Source organism: Artemia franciscana, chromosome 16 (genome assembly GCF_032884065.1).
Source record: "Artemia franciscana chromosome 16, ASM3288406v1, whole genome shotgun sequence".
Classification (NCBI taxonomy): Eukaryota; Metazoa; Arthropoda; class Branchiopoda; order Anostraca; family Artemiidae; genus Artemia; species Artemia franciscana.
The window spans coordinates 6,947,161-6,965,229 of record NC_088878.1 but is presented as its reverse complement, the minus strand read 5'-3'; the positions used below and the strand labels follow the sequence as shown (position 1 = coordinate 6,965,229).

At 33.5% G+C, this 18,069-nt stretch overlaps 1 protein-coding gene across 3 annotated transcripts in view; it reads right to left on the bottom strand.

The window, feature by feature from the left end:
- Positions 1-6,854: 6,854 nt before the first annotated feature.
- LOC136036979 (probable deoxyhypusine synthase) overlaps positions 6,855-18,069 on the bottom strand; it is a 41,850-nt gene continuing 30,635 nt past the window's right edge. For all 3 annotated transcript variants that reach the window (XM_065719382.1, XM_065719384.1, XM_065719383.1), the window contains 3 exons: positions 13,617-13,720; positions 7,869-7,994; positions 6,855-7,053 (listed from right to left, as the gene is read on the bottom strand). In XM_065719382.1, the coding sequence (XP_065575454.1) occupies positions 6,967-7,053; positions 7,869-7,994; positions 13,617-13,720 (317 nt within the window). In that variant the 3' untranslated portion in view covers positions 6,855-6,966. The remainder of the gene's footprint in view (positions 7,054-7,868; positions 7,995-13,616; positions 13,721-18,069) is intronic.

Below are 18,069 nucleotides of genomic sequence, written 5' to 3'. Positions count from 1 at the left end.
TTTTGATTAGTTTTCTTTTAATTTTCTATCTGGTGCTGAAGACGCCTTGTTTTATACAGGCGAAATATCCGCGTTGTTTTAGTCTTTTAATTCTACTGGCCATCGTCTCGTTTGAAATTTTCTTTTTGTAGAGTTTTATCTCTCTTGATTGTTTATTGTCATGTTCTGGCCAGTTAGGCTTAAGAACTTTTTAAAACTGATTGATAAACAGGGGACCTCTGAGCTGCTGTTGATGATTGCTTGGGTAAAATAAATCTGCGAGAAGAACTTCGTAAGGAAGAAGAGTACCTACCTGGGTCTGTCCGCAAGAAAAATTGCTGCAGAGGGGGTGTAAGTGTACCTAGAAAAGCAGAGTGTGCTAAATAAAGATTACTTTTACCTACAATACGATCCAGCGGAGCTATTCCAGTATCATTATAAAGATCAGATGAAGAATAAAGCCGAGGGAAAAGAAAATCAGCCTTCACTGCCGTATTTTGGGTTCTTTGAAGTGAGCAGAGAAGAGATTTATTAGTATTACGCCAGTTAGAGCAACAATACGAAAGGTAAGGATAAATAAAAGTATAATTAAGAGAAACAATAACACCAGGTGGAAGAAATGAGTTAACCCGGTGCAGCATTGAAGATTGGCGGAGGATGAGGGAACGGGTGTGTGTTATATGAAGTTTGAAAGAAAGAAAACAGGCAAGATACACATCAAGAAATTTCATAATAGTAGCTTGTGGTATAATATCGTTCTCATAAGTCAGGATGATTGGCTCTTGTACGGCTCTCATACGGTAAGCGGTCTTTCTTTGTTTTAATGAAAATAAAATCCATCTCCATCAGTTTCCTTCATTTTCCATTTTTTTATAAAACCGTATTCATTTTTTGCGTTTCCATCAGTCTCCATCAGTTTCCGTCATTTTCCATTTTTTTTATAAAACCGTATTCATTTTTTGCGTTTCCATCAGTTCCGTCATTTTCCATTTTTTTATAAAACCGTATTCATTTTTTGCGTTTCCATCAGTTTCCGTCATTTTTCCATTTTTTTTATAAAACCGTATTCATTTTTCGCAAGAGCCACAAGCGCTGTTGTTTCAGAGGCTGTTACTTAAGCCATAAGGGCATCGCGAGTCACAGTTTGGTCATATCTGGTGATCTATGTGAATAGCTATGCTTGGGATTATTTGAGTTAGCTGTTAATGTTGGAATATCGAGGACTGTATAGTTCCAACAATTAAAGATCTACTGAAAAGATTCACTTTAAGTTTCAGAACCTCTTTTTCCCCAAGTTTTGGGAATGAAAAACGTTTTTCCTGAAAGTCATGAAAAAGAATAGAGTTGTTGTTGGCAAATAGTTACGCGGTTTTTGTGACATCAAGTTGCAATATTCTTTAACAAAGCACTCGAGGAGTATGTAACCGCTAACAGGAATTTCACTACTTAGTATCTTGTAGTAAGGGCTACCAATGCACGGGCTTGTATGGGGTTGGGGAAATGAATTTTGGAAATTTAAGTGAGGATGCCATTTTGTTGTCTTCTTATATTTTCTTTTCAATGAAAATACAAAAAAGAGGTGTTTTCAATGAAAATACCAAAGAAAAGTATTTTTTTAATCTTGGGGAGGGGCAATTACCTCCTTCCGAAAGTAGAGTCCTTGCTTTCGGTTGAAGTTTGTTTCAATGAACTCCAGCGATGTTTTGAGAGACCCTAAATACATTCTTGGCTGTCGACAGTATAGAATCAGTGTTGAAAATAGGAAATCCAAACAATAGAAGGTAACGAGGAATTTTGTAAAGAAAGTGAACACACAGTGCAGACTCGGCTGCATCTTCAGAATCCTCTCTCCAAAGATGAAATTCTCTTGTTTCCAACCCTAATGCAGTTGGATCTTGCTTTATTAATACTCTTTACAGCACCCCAGTTTACAGTCCCTTCCGGCGGTGCTGATATCCGTTTCTTGGCCCTTCAGCCAGGATGTGCGATGAAGAGCTAAGGGCCAACCCTCCTATGCTTTCGCACACCCTTTCTGTTTACCTTCCTCAGAGTTCTCCATGTACCCATTTTGAGCTGGGTTGACTCTGGCTGAGCTTACAGAGTCACGCCACTGACCTCCGTCCCAAACTAAATAATTGGGTACACTAGGATTTGAACCCTCGTCGTCTCAGACAAAGGATCCTGAATCCAGTACACCAATCCACTCGGCAAATATTTTCCAAATACGACAATAAAAAAATCATAAGGCACAATGCGGAAAATACTTCGTAATGGTTCCACAATAAAAATCACTGAGTAAAAAAAAAGTAAAAAGTAAGTAAGACGTCACTAGACCCTTAAGGTCCAAACCGGCGGTGCTGATCTCCGTTTCATGGCCCTTCAGCCAGAAAGTACTATGGGGGTTGTAGGCCAACCATCAAGTGCTTTCACACACCCTTCCTGCATATCTTCCCCAGATTTCTCCAGGTATCCATTTAGAGCTGGGTCGAATCTGGCTGAGCTTAAAGAGTCACGCCACTGGCCAAACAAAATGACTAGTCACAACTGGGATTGTACCCGTGCCCCTAGGACAAAGGATTCTCACACGACCGCGCCAACCACTTAGCCAGGACGGCTTTATAAAACTCACTAAAGCCAATAAAAAGCAATTGTTTAATAGTCACGAATAAATCTGAATATAATAGTAAAATTCATTCACATTTAAGCAATACAGCATATCCCAAATGAAACCGTGACCAGACTGATCACTTTATTCAAAAGGTTATAAAAAAAGTGAAGAATCCCAAACAGAATTGCAGAATCACTAAGCAATTGTACTAAACTTTTCCCTCCTGGCATTTTTTGCCTGAAGTTTTATAGCTTACCAAAACTACACAAACAAGGCATTTCCTTAAAACTTATTATATCTTTTAAAAAATCGTCTACTTCTAGTATTGTAAAACGGTGATGCACTAGATCAAAACCTCTGCTTCACTGCCGAAAATCTTATATAAGAAATTCAGTGGATTCAATTCTTTTAGGAAAGCTGAAAAACACTGATATTTCTGAAAATTCCATATTAAGCCGCTTCGACTTAATTTTCATGAACTGATGTTTCCAAATCGGAGCACTTATTACATCATAAACTTGAAAACAATTATCATCTAATTTAAGAATTTACAAAAAGGCTAGACATTGATGGTCTAATCTGTTTAAATTATTAAATAAGCGTTTCATGAATTGTTAGTTTCAAGATTTTTGACCCGTGAATCAGATCTACTTGCAAATATTGACATCGAAGATCTTTAAAATTGGGCGCTCAATTCGTATTTTCTTAAGCATTTTTTCTGGGTACGTTTTGTGAACGATGTCGGTCCGGTTAGAATTATGGTGAATATGAACTCGAATCTTTTCTTGACCTTCTAAATACTTTTGGTAGAAACGTGCAAATCATCTTAGAAAAAGAAATTTAGATAGAAACAGACAACAAATCACAAATACTATTTATAGATGTGCTCTCAGTTTTATGATTTTACTGGCACACTTTATGCACAATAAACGGTACGTTGTAATGAAAGTACCAACACGGAGTGGTTTTATTATTTCAAAGACATATGTTTTTGAAAAGACATGATTCAGGGTGGTATGTCTTCACCCCAATTACATAACAACAGTGTACTAGAGAGTCAGAAGAAAGTTAGCAAGAAGTTTATTTACCTGTCGCTTTTGAATTATGCTGACAATATATTGAATCTAGGGAGGACTGTCGCAGGCATTGAAATTTTGATTTTTCCATGTAGGCAAATTCTGTAGCATTTGTAGTATGCAAAGATTCGACCAAAATTCAATGTAGAAAAAAGGAAAGTTTTTACAATAGGCAAATTATGTAAGCAGCCCTCCCCAAATAATGCTTTTCCACTTAACGGTGGTCTCCTACCCAATGCGGGAATGACCTGCCTTTCGTTTGGTCCTAGATGGTTTTCCAAAAAGGAACAATGAAAAAATAAATATGAAAAAGTTTTTTCAACTTAAAGTAAGGACCAGCATTAAAACTTGAATCGAGCAGAAATTATTACGCATATGAGGGGTTTACCTCCTCCTAATACCTCACTCTTTACGCTAAAGTAACTTTATTAATTTCAACTATTTATTCTACGGCCTTTGTGATTCAGGGGCCATTCTTAAGGAACTGGGACACAATTAAAGCTTTAGTGTAAAGAGCGAGGTATTGACGAGGTGGTGAATCCCTTCATATACGTAATAAAAACATACGAATATAGAAGTTCGTTACGTAAGTTAATTCGTAAGTTACGTATATATTTACTAATAAAAACGTTCGTAAAAAATCAAATGTTCTAGTTGCTTTTTTAAATAACCAAAAATTTGGAGGGTAACTATGCCTACTCCCCCGCTCTTTTTTTCTCATAATCGTCCGATCAAAACTATGAGAAAGCCATTTAGCCATAAAAATAAATTAATATACAAATTCCGTTTTAATTATTCATGTGCGCAGAGCCAAAATCAAAACATGCCTTAATTTAAAAACGTTCAGAAATTAAATACAAAAAAACTAGTTTACTAGTTTTATTTTAAACTGAAAGTAAGGAGCGATGTTAAAACTTAAAACGAACAGAAATTGCTCCGTTTATAATAATAATAATTTATTTTTGACCCGCTACAAAGAATCAAAGCGGAGTATCAATAAAAGAAACAAAAAAAACACTACACAAAACAGAAAGAACAAGAAACTAAACCAAACGAGTAAGGCCTCTGTGGGCGGGCAGATACTTATAAGTAGACTGGGGTATTTTGCCAGCAAGTTCCGTGAGCTTTGACCCAATATCCGGGAAACTATAAACAGATATGAGGCTCCTATTCCTATACCATGGAGGCAGATACAATAGAAAACGGGAAAACCGGAAATAATAAGAACGAATTGATTTGATATCTTTTTTACGAAAAATAGGGTAGATACCAGAAAGAAACAAAACCGAATGATCTGTAAAAACCGAGTATAATTTAGCAAGAGACTTTCTATTGTATCTACCTCGGTTAGCAACAATTTTGGAGTAACTTAATTGGATTTTCTTCTTGAAATCAGCAACAGCGAGAGTCCGTAAGGATTTTAGTGTTTTACTAACATTAATTCCCAGCCACCGAAATGAAGAAACCGACGGGATAGAAAAAGATCCACAGATTAGAGGACTAGTGATATTACTATTAAATGAAAGATATTCACACTTTGAAAGATTAAGAGAAAGTCCAATCGCATGAAGTTTAGATGCTACTGTTGAAACAGGCAAAGAGAGTCCTTTTTTAGTCCTACTGATCAAAAGAATATCATCCGCATAGGCAAGATAAGAAATATTTACAGAATTAAGGATGCAAGTAGGTGGGATAGAGGAAAGGACAGATGATATACAAAGTTTGAAAATAGAGGGGGAGAGGACAGAACCTTGCCGGACCCCACGTCGTACTGGAATTTTACTATCTGAAACCCTAATATCCGTTTTAATCCGCAAAAGGAATTTGAATACCATATAAAATAAAAGGGGCTATTCCCTCCTCAACGCCCCGCTCTTTACACTAAAGTTTTTTTTTTACTGTTTTAAAAAGTAGAGTTTAGAGAAAGAGTCAAACTTTAGCGTAAAGAGCGGGGCATTGAGGAGGGAAAAGCCCCTTTTATATACGGAGCAATTTCTGTTCGTTTTAATTATTAATATTGCTCCTTACTTTCAGTTAAAAAAAACTTTTTTTTTATTTAATTCCGATGAAAACTCAAGTGCATTAAAGTCTTTACACACCACTAGGTGTGTAAAGTGCATTTACACACCACTAGGAGATACCCCCTCCTCAGTGAAGAACAGATGGCATACCAATACAACAATGGCTTTATCTCTCACATACATGTCTGGTCTACAATTCTAGTTATTTTTTTCTAAACAGGTTTAACTCTTAAGAATCCTAGTAGAATTCGTGTATTTTCAAAAAAAATATTATAAATTCAACATCAGTTTCTTTTTATAAATTGATTTACGTAAAAAAATTAAGTAAATTAAACATAATTTTCAAAGAGAAGACCAGAAAAAAAATGAAACAAGACAAGCAAAAGTAGAAAATCTAGGACAACAAAAGCAATGCAAAGTTGACCATCCATGTATTACCTTAAATTTGAATGATAAGAAGACTTATAAAAATAAATATATTATTATTAAAGATGCCGCAGCAATTGGACTCTTCACTAGGAAAGATTTATACATTTTAAATTCATAAATTTAGCTATGGTGAAACAATACGTTACAAATTGTAATTTAATATAATTTTATTTGAATAATGCTTAACTTTGAACATAATGAACAGATCTGTGAATTTATTTACGAATTAATAAGTTTAATGTGTTCAGAATTTCTTGCGCCCACGACAAAGTTTTTTTCTTTATGTTTTAGTCTTTTTTATTCGATTTTTTAGACCTCTGTCAGTTTAATTGGTCCAAAAATTTCGGATTACTCTTTAATAGGAACCCTCAACACATTTACATTTTATTTATTCTTAAACATGTTTAATACTATAATATATTTTTATGTATATTATTTTATATACATTATTTTATATTATTTTTATGTATAAATTTTTATGTATATTATTTTACATACATATATGTATATGTTTTATGTTTTATGTATAATACATTTTTAAAATTTCACCAATGATGGATAGTACTCTCTAACTTGACATACATGATTCAAATGTAGAAGCAAAATGGCATATTAGATAGTTCTTAACATTGAAAATCAGAGTTTAAAAATTACGCACAATGTACTAAAAAAGAAAGCTTTGCTGACTAATTATCTTAAAGCAGTATATTCTTGAAGCACCATGATATGTAGAGTAAGCAGTTTTTAAAATTAGAAACTTAAGTTTAATGCAAGAATTATGTACATTTAATTAAAACTAAAAAGTCTTGCGATGTCGGTCACCAAGAAGCACCTTATTTTGACACTGTGATAGCTAAGAAGTGACGTTCGCAGAAAAATGCTCTTTTGCAAAAGTTTCAGCTACAATTAATGGGAAGACGAGAGAAGCATCGGCATAAACCTACAAGAGAAGATAATTCAGAAATATTAAAAAAAAAAAAAAAAAATTCAGAGTAGTACTTTAAAATGAGGCTATTTGAAATGGAAGGAAGTTTCTAACCCCTAGTTGATTATCACTGGTTTTAATTATTAATTTTCCCCTTTTTGATGTTTTTATGCACCGATGTACAGCGCTTTTATAGCGCTGTACATCAATGCGTAAGGATACTGAGAGCTTTATGATGGGGATGGGCCAGGAGATGGATGTGTTTGCCCCTCTGTAGAGAAATCGGGTGTTGGCTGGGCTATTTTGAGTAGACACCAAAGATCGGTGGAATTAAGGGATAAATTCTTTCAAAGGAATCTACCGCTACTACCGGGTATTTTGGGGTCTACTTAAACAGACCTAATTATTGCTTCAACTTGTTAAAGCAATGGCAAGTGTGGAGGCAAGGGAGGCTGTGACTTAAATTTGTTTAGTCCTAATTTTTTTCGGATTTGTTTTCGTCTATTTGGCATTGGCTTTTATATACTGGGCTTTCAAATAATTGGCTTTTAACGTATGTATGTATGTGTAAGTTCAGGACTGATCCGGTTCAGGGTAGAATTTAAATCCTAATAAATCAAAATGAATCTTGTTTTGAAATTTTCCAAGATTTTCTGGATGTTGCATTATCAATGACGCTAGTGACTTTTTTTTTCATATTTAACCAATTTTCAAAACCAACCAACCAAATATTCCTGAGCCACCCCACTTCCCACCTAAGCTATAATAAGAAGTCAAGGATTGTTTTCTTTGGGGGGGGGGGTTGTTTTCCAATTCTATATGCTACTTACTTTAACTGGTTCGGCAGTCATTTTTATCTTCCCCCAAGAGATGGCTTCGTCTGGTTTTGCGCCACTATCACTACCGTCAAATTCACTCGCTGTATTAATGAAGACAGAATAGTCGGCACCATTTCGCTGAAATTAAAAAAAATAATAAATTACAATAAAAAATAACAAAACTAAAAATACAAGTTTCATATCATAATATTTTGATTTTAATCTTTCCGTGATTTTAATATAATTTAATTACATGACATAAATTCCATATAATTGAATTATATTCAAAAATGGTCAGATAATTGTAGTTTTAGTTATAATGCAATACAAAACGACTTTTAAGACTTACTTTTAATAGCCATGTTCACTTCAGAGTATGACAAGTAAGCGGAACAGCTTCTAGACAAGTTGCGTTTCAGCTGCAGAGCGCCAATCAAATTTCAATGAATGGATCTACGGCTCTAAGCCAACAGTCGTAAAAGAAGGTATCGTAATCTTGCGGAAAAACGAGAAAACGAAAACAAGGTTCTAGATATACAACCCTTTTTAGGTAAAACCATTCCACCCTCCCTTTCTTGGAAAATATTTTGCAGGCCTGGGAAAACAAAATTCGAATTTAGTGGCGTAATTTCGCCAAAATCCCGAGGGGGGAGGGCAAAGTTGGAGCCAATTTCCCCAAATCAAGTAAAAATCACAGTGAAAACTGAAAAATGGGCCATATAGTACCATAAAGGTAAAGATATGCTACCGTTTCTGTGAATGCTTGAATTATGCAGGCATATCTTAATTTTGAAGAAACTAAATTTTAGGTTGGGGAGCAAAATGAGGCCGGGGGGACCAAGTCCTGGGAGGGGCAGTTGCCCCTTACCCTGCTCGATAGCAAATTACGCCCCTATTCTAATCAATGTTAATGCAATTATAACACATATCTATTTCTGTAACGCTAATTCATACAGAGACTCTGGTAACACCAATGAATTCATGATGCAAAATTAGATGAAAAAATTATTTGATGAATTATTAGCAAAATAGTAGACGTTCCCATTTTTATTCGTTTATAGCGGTGGCCAAATCAGGGCATGTGAACGTAGTTTGAATTTCCTACTTCCACTGTATCCATCTTTTGAACTTTAACGCCTGTAACATAGGACTGCAAAACTTGGATTTGCTCATTAAAGAAGTAGTGGCCCTTTCTCTGTAAACTAGAAGTTTACCTTCAGAATCATCCTTAGAAGTTTTTTTGTGCTAGAACAACTGAAACACAACTTGTCTAAACGCCAACCCACCTTATCATTACGTCCCATCGCCTTTCATTAAAGAAAAACAAACAAGTGAGCATTTTAGACAGTTGGACAAAATTATGGAGATTTTTGAGCAAAGATTCCTCCCTTTGATTCAGTTGAACTAAAAAAGCAAATTTTTCAACTGATAGTAAGTAAAAACATTAAAACTTAAAATGAACATAAACTTTTTTTGTACATGAGGGTTACCCCATCCTCAATCCCTCGCGCTTCACGCTGAAATTGTTTAGTACGTTAAAAAAAGATTCTTATTCTAATTAAACGGCCCTTGTATTTCACGAACCGTTCTTAAAGGATTGGGACAGAAAGTCAAATTTTAGTGTAAAGAGCGAGGTATTGAGGAAGGGACAATCCCCCTCATATACAAAAGTTTAAATGTTTAAAGTTTGAAAGTTTAATTTTAAGTTTTAATGTTGCTCCTTACTTTAAGTTAAAAAAACTTGTTTTCTTTAATTTAATTTCTGATCGTTTTTCAAATAATGCAGGAAAATACGGCACCCCGTCCATCGAGAATGCCTCCTAAGAAAAAATCTCCCAAGCGATTCCAACCCTTCTGAAAATTTTCCCCGGACAATTCCCTCGTAACATCTCCACATGTAAAACCGATTCGGCAAAGAGAAAATAAGAAAAATAAAAAGAATTTCATTTAAATTCCAACAAGTTAAAGTTTCCACTGGAAAATTCATCCCTAGCCCTCCCCCCACGGAAAATTCTTCTCGTGGAAAATACATCCATTATAATCCCCCCTCCCGAAATATGTCTGTATACTTCCCACTAACAAATAAACTCGCTTTACACAAATTCACTTCGTTTTTGCCACTAGCCCGAAATCATGCTCGTTTTCTTACTTTTTTTTTCTTGTTTTTTTTTTTTTTTCAAAACGTCAGATATAATTTTATTATTCTGAGCCAGTAAGAAGAACGCAAAAGTGACCGGTTCTTCTATATGGAATTATAAGCAAGTAAAAACAAATACTTTATTCATCAAATTATTTTTCAAGAGTAAACTCTCTGTTTATCTGTGCTATAACTAGCTCAACCTTACCTACCTGCGCTACAAGGTAACCCCCCAAAACCACGTTTGTTGAGATACATACTTTTGCTAAGTAGTGCCTAGGCAAAATACTTTATCAAAAACGAAAACTAAAACAAAGAATTCCAAGAACTCTGTCGAATCATAAATCACCTCTATGCGGTAATATAAACACGAACAAATGCTATAAGAAATTAATAAACTTCAGCTGTTTTACAATTGTTCAACCTTAATGAATGTGAAAATGACCTGGACATTAAAACGTCAATAAAATTTTTGGCTTTTAATTAATAGCTTTTAACGACAGGGATTATAAATAAAGATTGTAATGGGAGCAGGTGTGCTGTAAAGAAATCATCCTTTTCCTCTTCGTCTATGTTGCATTCATTGAAATGAGGAAAGACGAAATGTTGAAATCGGAGGAGGAGGATAAAATCTTCAGGACCCGAGCCTCAAAAGATCTTAGTACAGTATTTATTTGAAGCGTTTATCATGTTTAAATTAAAATTAACGTTAAAAGGAATTTAATGGACAATTGGAAAAAAATTGCTGCTTCAAAATTTTTCAATTTTTTTTTACTGATTAAAAACTGGAAAAGAAAAAGGGATCTGCCATCAGAACTTAAAAAAAAAAAAAAAAACATGTTATAGATACACAGAGCATAAGGATAATAGCAGAAGAAGGTCAGGAAAACTCGGGCTGTAGTCTTTTGTTTCTTTCACCTTCAAACAGTGGCGTCTATTAGGGGGAAAGGCCGGTAGGTCTTGTTCACCTTATATTTTATCTCCCTCTAGACTTTAAAAATGGCCTTTTTATGGCATCTTCGTTGAAAAATGCGTTATTTGGTCTTTTCCTTGAAAAAATGGGTTAAATGAAAGTTTGCACCCCCCCCCCCATAATTTTTCGTGAACTGAAAACATTAACCAATACCTTCAAAGGACAGCTATACCTTCTTAAGCGGTTTGCTGCCATACATTTTCAGCTTAGTTTTTTGCTCATCTTCCATCCACGCTTTTTCTAAAATTTGGCACTAATACAAAAAATTGGAAAACTCCACATTTTTTAATTTTTAATTCTATTTAATTAAAGTCTTTTTAATTTAAATCTGAACTCCGGATTTTTACTAAATACCTAACATATATACGGTTTGTATAAATTTCTACTTAGCTATTTCCAACAATAAAATTTCATTTTCACTGTCCTTGGTAGCCTACCTAAATACTTGCTCAAATGGTTCGTTGTAGAATGCAATTTTCATTAATAATAATTTGGTATTTATAATTATTGACAGTCCAACACGCCAGATAATAAAAAAGTTGACTAATTCATTGTTTTACAACTTAAATGTTACCATCTTTTACGTGTCAAAGAAAAAACAGTTTCTTTTCAATGAAAGTAAAGAGCGAGATTAATCATTCAAACGAAGAGAGATTAATCCGTAGCCTATTTGACAGGGACTAGAACCCTTTTTAACCCCGTTAGCACGAAACTCTCTTTGTTTACAGTTCGTTACTTCAAACTGTTTGATTATGAGCATATAAGGGTTGCATTTGCAGTAGTAAATCTTTTTAGATTGAAGATAATAGCAAATAATTAATCTTAGCTAATTATAATTAGTCTCTGGAAGGAACCATTTTTCAAATTAATTTCGATTTTTAAATCTGTCAAGAAAACCAGTTTTTAATTAGGAATACTTATTGCTTATCGCTTGTTTTTGCTATCCCTTTTTGTGCTTATCGCTTGTTTTTCTATCGCTTGTTTTTGCTCATGGGGGGTGGATTCGCGCAATGTATACGTTACCATGATAACCACAAAAACATGTTTTGGTGTTGTAAAATTTACGAAAGATTACCTTTCTAAGGTTAAATAATAAATAATTTATCTTAGCTAATTATAATTAGTCTCTGGTAGAAACTTTTTTTCCAATTAATTTTGATTTTTAAACCTGTCGAGAAAACCAGTTTTTCATTCTAGCGCTACTTGAATCTCTGGAAATTTTGCCCTTCTGCAGCTAGTGACTCGTAAACTGATAGCTATTCTTTGCAATTTTTGACAGAAACCATGTCTGGTTTATATTAGAACGAACGAAAATAAACACATAAGAATACAAAAAAGTTATATAAATTTTTTGCTGAGTTCCGGGGACTTGTGAAGGAACACTGAGAAAGCATGATACTTTTATTTCTGTTTTTTTTTTATTCATGTATTTATCGAGTTTCAAGATTATTTTCTCGTCATGACCAATATTTCTATTTATTATTGAGCTTGTTCCGGATTATTTTTTTTTGTGTTAAAATTTAAATTCCTCTTTAAAGCTCATTTATATTTCATTTTCCATTTTTGTAGCATTGCAAAGATTTAAGCTTTCTGTTTATCAATGAGACCATTTAACAATGCATCTCTTCATTATATCGCGAACTCTAAATTAATAGGAATTGCTGGAACAATTACCTAAAAGGCAAATAAAAACTAAAAAAATATTGAAAACTAACAGCTAGTTTTTGTAATAATTCACCAAAATTTTTAAAGAAAAAAATATTAAAAAAAAGTCACAAGTTGACAAAAGAGACAAAAAAGCAAAATTCTAAGTAACTTGTTAAAAATAAATAAACAAAATTTTTTAATAAACGAAATCAGAAAGCCATATTGAAACTTAAAGTTAAATTATCCACTATACGATGGGTCTACTTCCCCTCAATCATCCAGTGTTTAAGCTAAAAATGCTAGTAGTGCTTTCCAAAGATATTTCCGTGAAAAAAAATGGGAGCAGTTCTAGTTCTGTAGCCACCCTTCTCAGATAAATAAAGAATTTAGATTTTTTATAAATATGGCCTTGAAACCTCTGATCAATGGTCTCCTGAAATGTTGAGTTTTAAGGTGGTATTTTCAACCATATGACGCCTTTTTGAGGCGTTTTCCCCTTTTTCTTAAATATAGCCAATTTTCTTAAGCTCATAGGTTTTGAGGAATATTCTTCATATTTGAAATCGTCATAATAGACCGAATCACTTCATGTTTGAAATCGTCATAATAGACCGAATCACTTCATGTATGTATTTACATGGGATTGGTTAGCTGCTTCTTGATATTCTTCAATGTAAAATAGCTCAAGATAAACGCTTGGAAAGAAGGAAATGTTTATGCAATTAAGTTATTTTTTTCTAAATTAGATATTTTTCGCTTTATAATCGTTTGTGTTTTGTAATTTGTTTTATTGGCGGTTTCCTTGTTTTGTGTATACATTTTTATGTATATGATCCTTGGACTTTTGAAATACACAGATCTATCTATCTATTTACAATGTTGTCAAAATTCCATTTTTGTATAGTTCGAGTTACCATTAGCTTCAGTCATTCCTTACTTATATTTCATTACCATGAGCTGTTGGAAAGACAATTGCGAAAATAGTTTTGAAAAAATTTCTTACCATAAGATTGGCATTACAAATATGATGCTTGATAACGCTTCCGCCAATAATAATCATCCCAGAATGAGATGCTTTTATCGCCATCTGGTTTAACCGCCTCAAATCTGTAAAATAAGGAAGTTATTATCCTGTATATTAGTTAATATATGGTAGTTAATCTATCTAATAGTTAGACAGTAAGTTAACTGTTAATATCCTGTTTTCTATAACTGAAGAATACAGGATTAAAGAGAATCAGAGTGCCTTTTCTAAAGTTTGAAGTATCAATATCCAACAAGGCGGCTCATTAGTTAATATATGGTAGTTAATCTATCTAATAGTTAGACAGTTAGTTAACTGTTAATATCCTGTTTTCTATAACTGAAGAATACAGGATTAAAGAGAATCAGAGTGCCTTTTCTAAAGTTTGAAGTATCAATATCCAACAAGGCGGCTTATTAGTTAATATATGGTAGTTAATCTATCTAATAGTTAGACAGTTAGTTAACTGTCAATATCCTGTTTTCTATAACTGAAGAATACAGGATTAAAGAGAATCAGAGTGCCTTTTCTAAAGTTTGAAGTATCAATATCCAACAAGGCGGCTCATTAGTTAATATATGGTAGTTAATCTATCTAATAGTTAGACAGTTAGTTAACTGTTAATATCCTGTTTTCTATAACTGAAGAATACAGGATTAAAGAGAATCAGAGTGCCTTTTCTAAAGTTTGAAGTATCAATATCCAACAAGGCGGCTTATTAGTTAATATATGGTAGTTAATCTATCTAATAGTTAGACAGTTAGTTAACTGTCAATATCCTGTTTTCTATAACTGAAGAATACAGGATTAAAGAGAATCAGAGTGCCTTTTCTAAAGTTTGAAGTATCAATATCCAACAAGGCGGCTTGTTTGTCCGAAAATTTGTATAATCAGGTCCGATCTTTGGCTGAAAAAGATACGTACGGTCGACAACACGGTACGGTCAGTTATAAGCGGGGATACCTGCGCATAGTGTACGCAATCGATGTTTGTCCGCATATTCATCAGCTAAGGTCTAATTCGGAGTATTTGCTGACGTATTGAACATCTTATAATGTATTAACGTCCATCATATAGACGTATGTATCGACATCGTATGATGTATAATTTGTCTGAAGGGCTCTAAGAAAGTCTTATTTCTTTTCATGGCAAAAGTAGGCCGAATCAGTCTAGAATTAATTCATTTTTGTTCTCAGCTTTCACCCAAAAATTATACATATATATATATATATATATATATATATATATATATATATATATATATATATATATATATATATATATATATATATATATATATATATATATATATATATATATATATATATATATATATATATATATATATATATATATGTATATATATATATATATATATATATATATATATATATATATATATATATATATATATATATATATATATATATATATATTGTTCTAAATTATTCTTATTGCAAACAAATATATATAATATACAAATATACATAAACTATATAAATATATAAAAAATACACATATATGCATATATATATATAAATATATATATATATATATATATATATTGTATATATATGTTTACAATATATACATTGTATATATATATATATATATATATATATATATATATATATATATATATATATATATATATATATATATACAAAAATATATAAATATGGAACAAATATAGCAAATTGTTCTTACAGCTATTTGTTGGTCTTACCAGTCTTAAGAATTAAAAATTATGCGCCAGTCTTAAATTCCGCGCATGCAGTTCTGGCTTCAAACCTTTCGTATCTGAGAAGAGTTCATCGTTCATAGCCTAACAGTTCCTCACTTATTTGGTCTTGCTCATGTTTGGTCTTTTTCTAATGGTGGTAAGAGAAAGCAAGTTCACCGTCTTTAGTTTAAATTTGCAAAGTATTTTATGGAAGTGCCAACATGGACAAGAAATTCTTTTCTGCAGAGAAAGTATTTATTGAAAAACCCAGTTAGGGTTATTGAGAAGTGTGCTCGTGATTTTTCAACTGAATGGCAGGAGTCTCCCCATCTTCGGTCATTTCGGTTTGTCCCTTGTTCGGAGTTGTCAAAGTGTGTTTCTATTTCCGCTGTTTCTTTTTTGTTTTTCTTTATTTTTACTCTGTCTTTTCTGGGCCATACCCAGTTTTTTGTGATTTTAGAAAAAAATCATAAAATTATTGTCTTTGGTTACGGTCTATGGGTAAAATATATATGTACGATCGATAAACTAAATAGGTTACACTTCCGTTGAGTGCATGTAGAACAGCTACAATGCAACGATACATCAATAAACAAAAAAAATAACTTTTCAATATTTGCAGCAAAAATATTCAAAAAATTTATTATTTTAGGTTCAGTGGACTCATTTTGGGGTTGACAAATTAATGCAACTGAAATTAAATCAAAATTTCGTCTTTTTTTTTAATTTAAGACTTGACTGGGAGACAGGAATAAATTCCGTTTTGTGTAGTTAGTGAATTCAAAATTACCACAGCTTGAATTGGTTATTTTTTCACCAGCCGAGGATTTTACAATTATCATTTAAGACAGGTAATCTAAAACAAGCTTCAATATGAAGTAACCTTTGAGTAACTACTAACACAGGTAACATCGACATACACAATACCAGATGGTACACTATAAGAGAAATGCAATCTTGGACCCACATTTTGACGTAGCAAATCGAATACTGGCTACTCTTTCAAAATTATTGTCTTAATTAAAGCCTTTTTTGGTCCTGTCTACACAAAACTTCAAATCCAATTGGCAAATCTGTGGTTATATGCGGTTTTCTATATCTGCGTCTGGAAAATAAATTGTTTGACCCTCTTTAGGGCATCAATACACAAAATATGTTTTTTACATAAGGTTTCCCTTGGCCCAGGAACTTCTTCTGCCAGTTTTGAAATGAAGAAAAACAATTTTTGGCTCTTTCCAGAGCCCCTTACTTCTCTTTTCGAATAAAATCTGTCATACTCTTAGCCCATAGGTCCCGCGGGCTTATGGCTGCAAGTATCAAGCTTATCAGAAACAGCAACGACTTAGGGTCTTCTCCCTCCAGTTTGGGGGGAGGAGTGTCTGTGTGGTTCCCTTAGCCCGCCTCATGATCCTTAAGAGTTCGATCAACCCAAAAGGAAAAGTTTTTAGCCCTTTTTGGGTCACAGCTTTTAAGGTTCCGTGCCCGAAAACTAATTTTTTTTCTACTTGATTTGTTTGGTCGGTGACTTGAGCTGTTATGTTTAAAGCCGTCCAGAAAAAAAATTAATGGTTCTTTCTAGGGCTCCATTTTTAGTTGAACAAGCGATCTTTTAAAATTATTTTTGTAAATTGGGCCTCCTTGACCATAAGACTCTCAGATATAATTTTATAGGCAACTGAAATTTTTATTACTGTACCTGTTTTTGAGGATCCTTACTCCCAACCTCAAGCTGTTTAGAGGAATTTTTTTTTTACTCTCTTACGGGGGAAAATAACTTTTTTTTCTCTCATTTTTTCGCTGAGGGGCCCCGATCCACCAATTCGGTTAATTGGGTGGATTAGGGTGGACTGGGATCCAATTACTTAAGAATACAAGTCATGAGCCAAAAAAAAAAAAAACAAGAACAAATTTGACCATTTTTGGACATTTCTTAGGAAATAGCACTCCCTAAACTGATTTCGTTTATATTAGTTAGCCCATTGACCGACAGATTGACAACTATAAGTGTCAAGATGATCAAGAAGAACAGGTGTTTGGGGGCTCATTCCTGAGCCCCCAAACAACCTACTCCTCCTCAAAAAAATTTTTGGTTCCCTTGGTCATGGCAGATTCCTAAAAAATTCAAGCAGGGAAAAAAAACTTCTTACGGACCATATTGGGCCCCATATTTAGCAGACCTCCTTTCGACTAAAACAGATTTTTGGTCCCATTTCCGGGCAAACCGAATTTCCTTTTCCATTTTTTCATTTGTGTTAGTATGTCCACGGCCCAATGAATTCGGGATTTAAGTTGCAAGCCAATCAGGACATGAATTTAACCAGGAACCCATGTGCCAAACAATAGGTATTTTTGTACACTAAGGTTCTCTTGTCCCAGGGTGGGGGAACGGTTTTTTATCATTCCCCCACCCTCCTCAAAAAGACTATTATGCCCCCCCCAAGAAAGTCGACTTACGTGCCTGATTCCAAATATCCTTTTTTTAAGTATTCGCTCTTGACGTATTGGCAGAGAAATCGAACGAAACGTTGGGCTGATGAAAATATATCTGTTTTTTTTTTTTACTTTTCTTTTTATTTAGAATGCTGAAGAGGTATATAGGACTGTTGCGCCAGCATCGTAAATTTCACACCACCATCATTGATTTTAACCATCCCATCATTACTACAAATTTTGCCCAAATGCATCAGTAAATTTTTTGGAACTAAATTT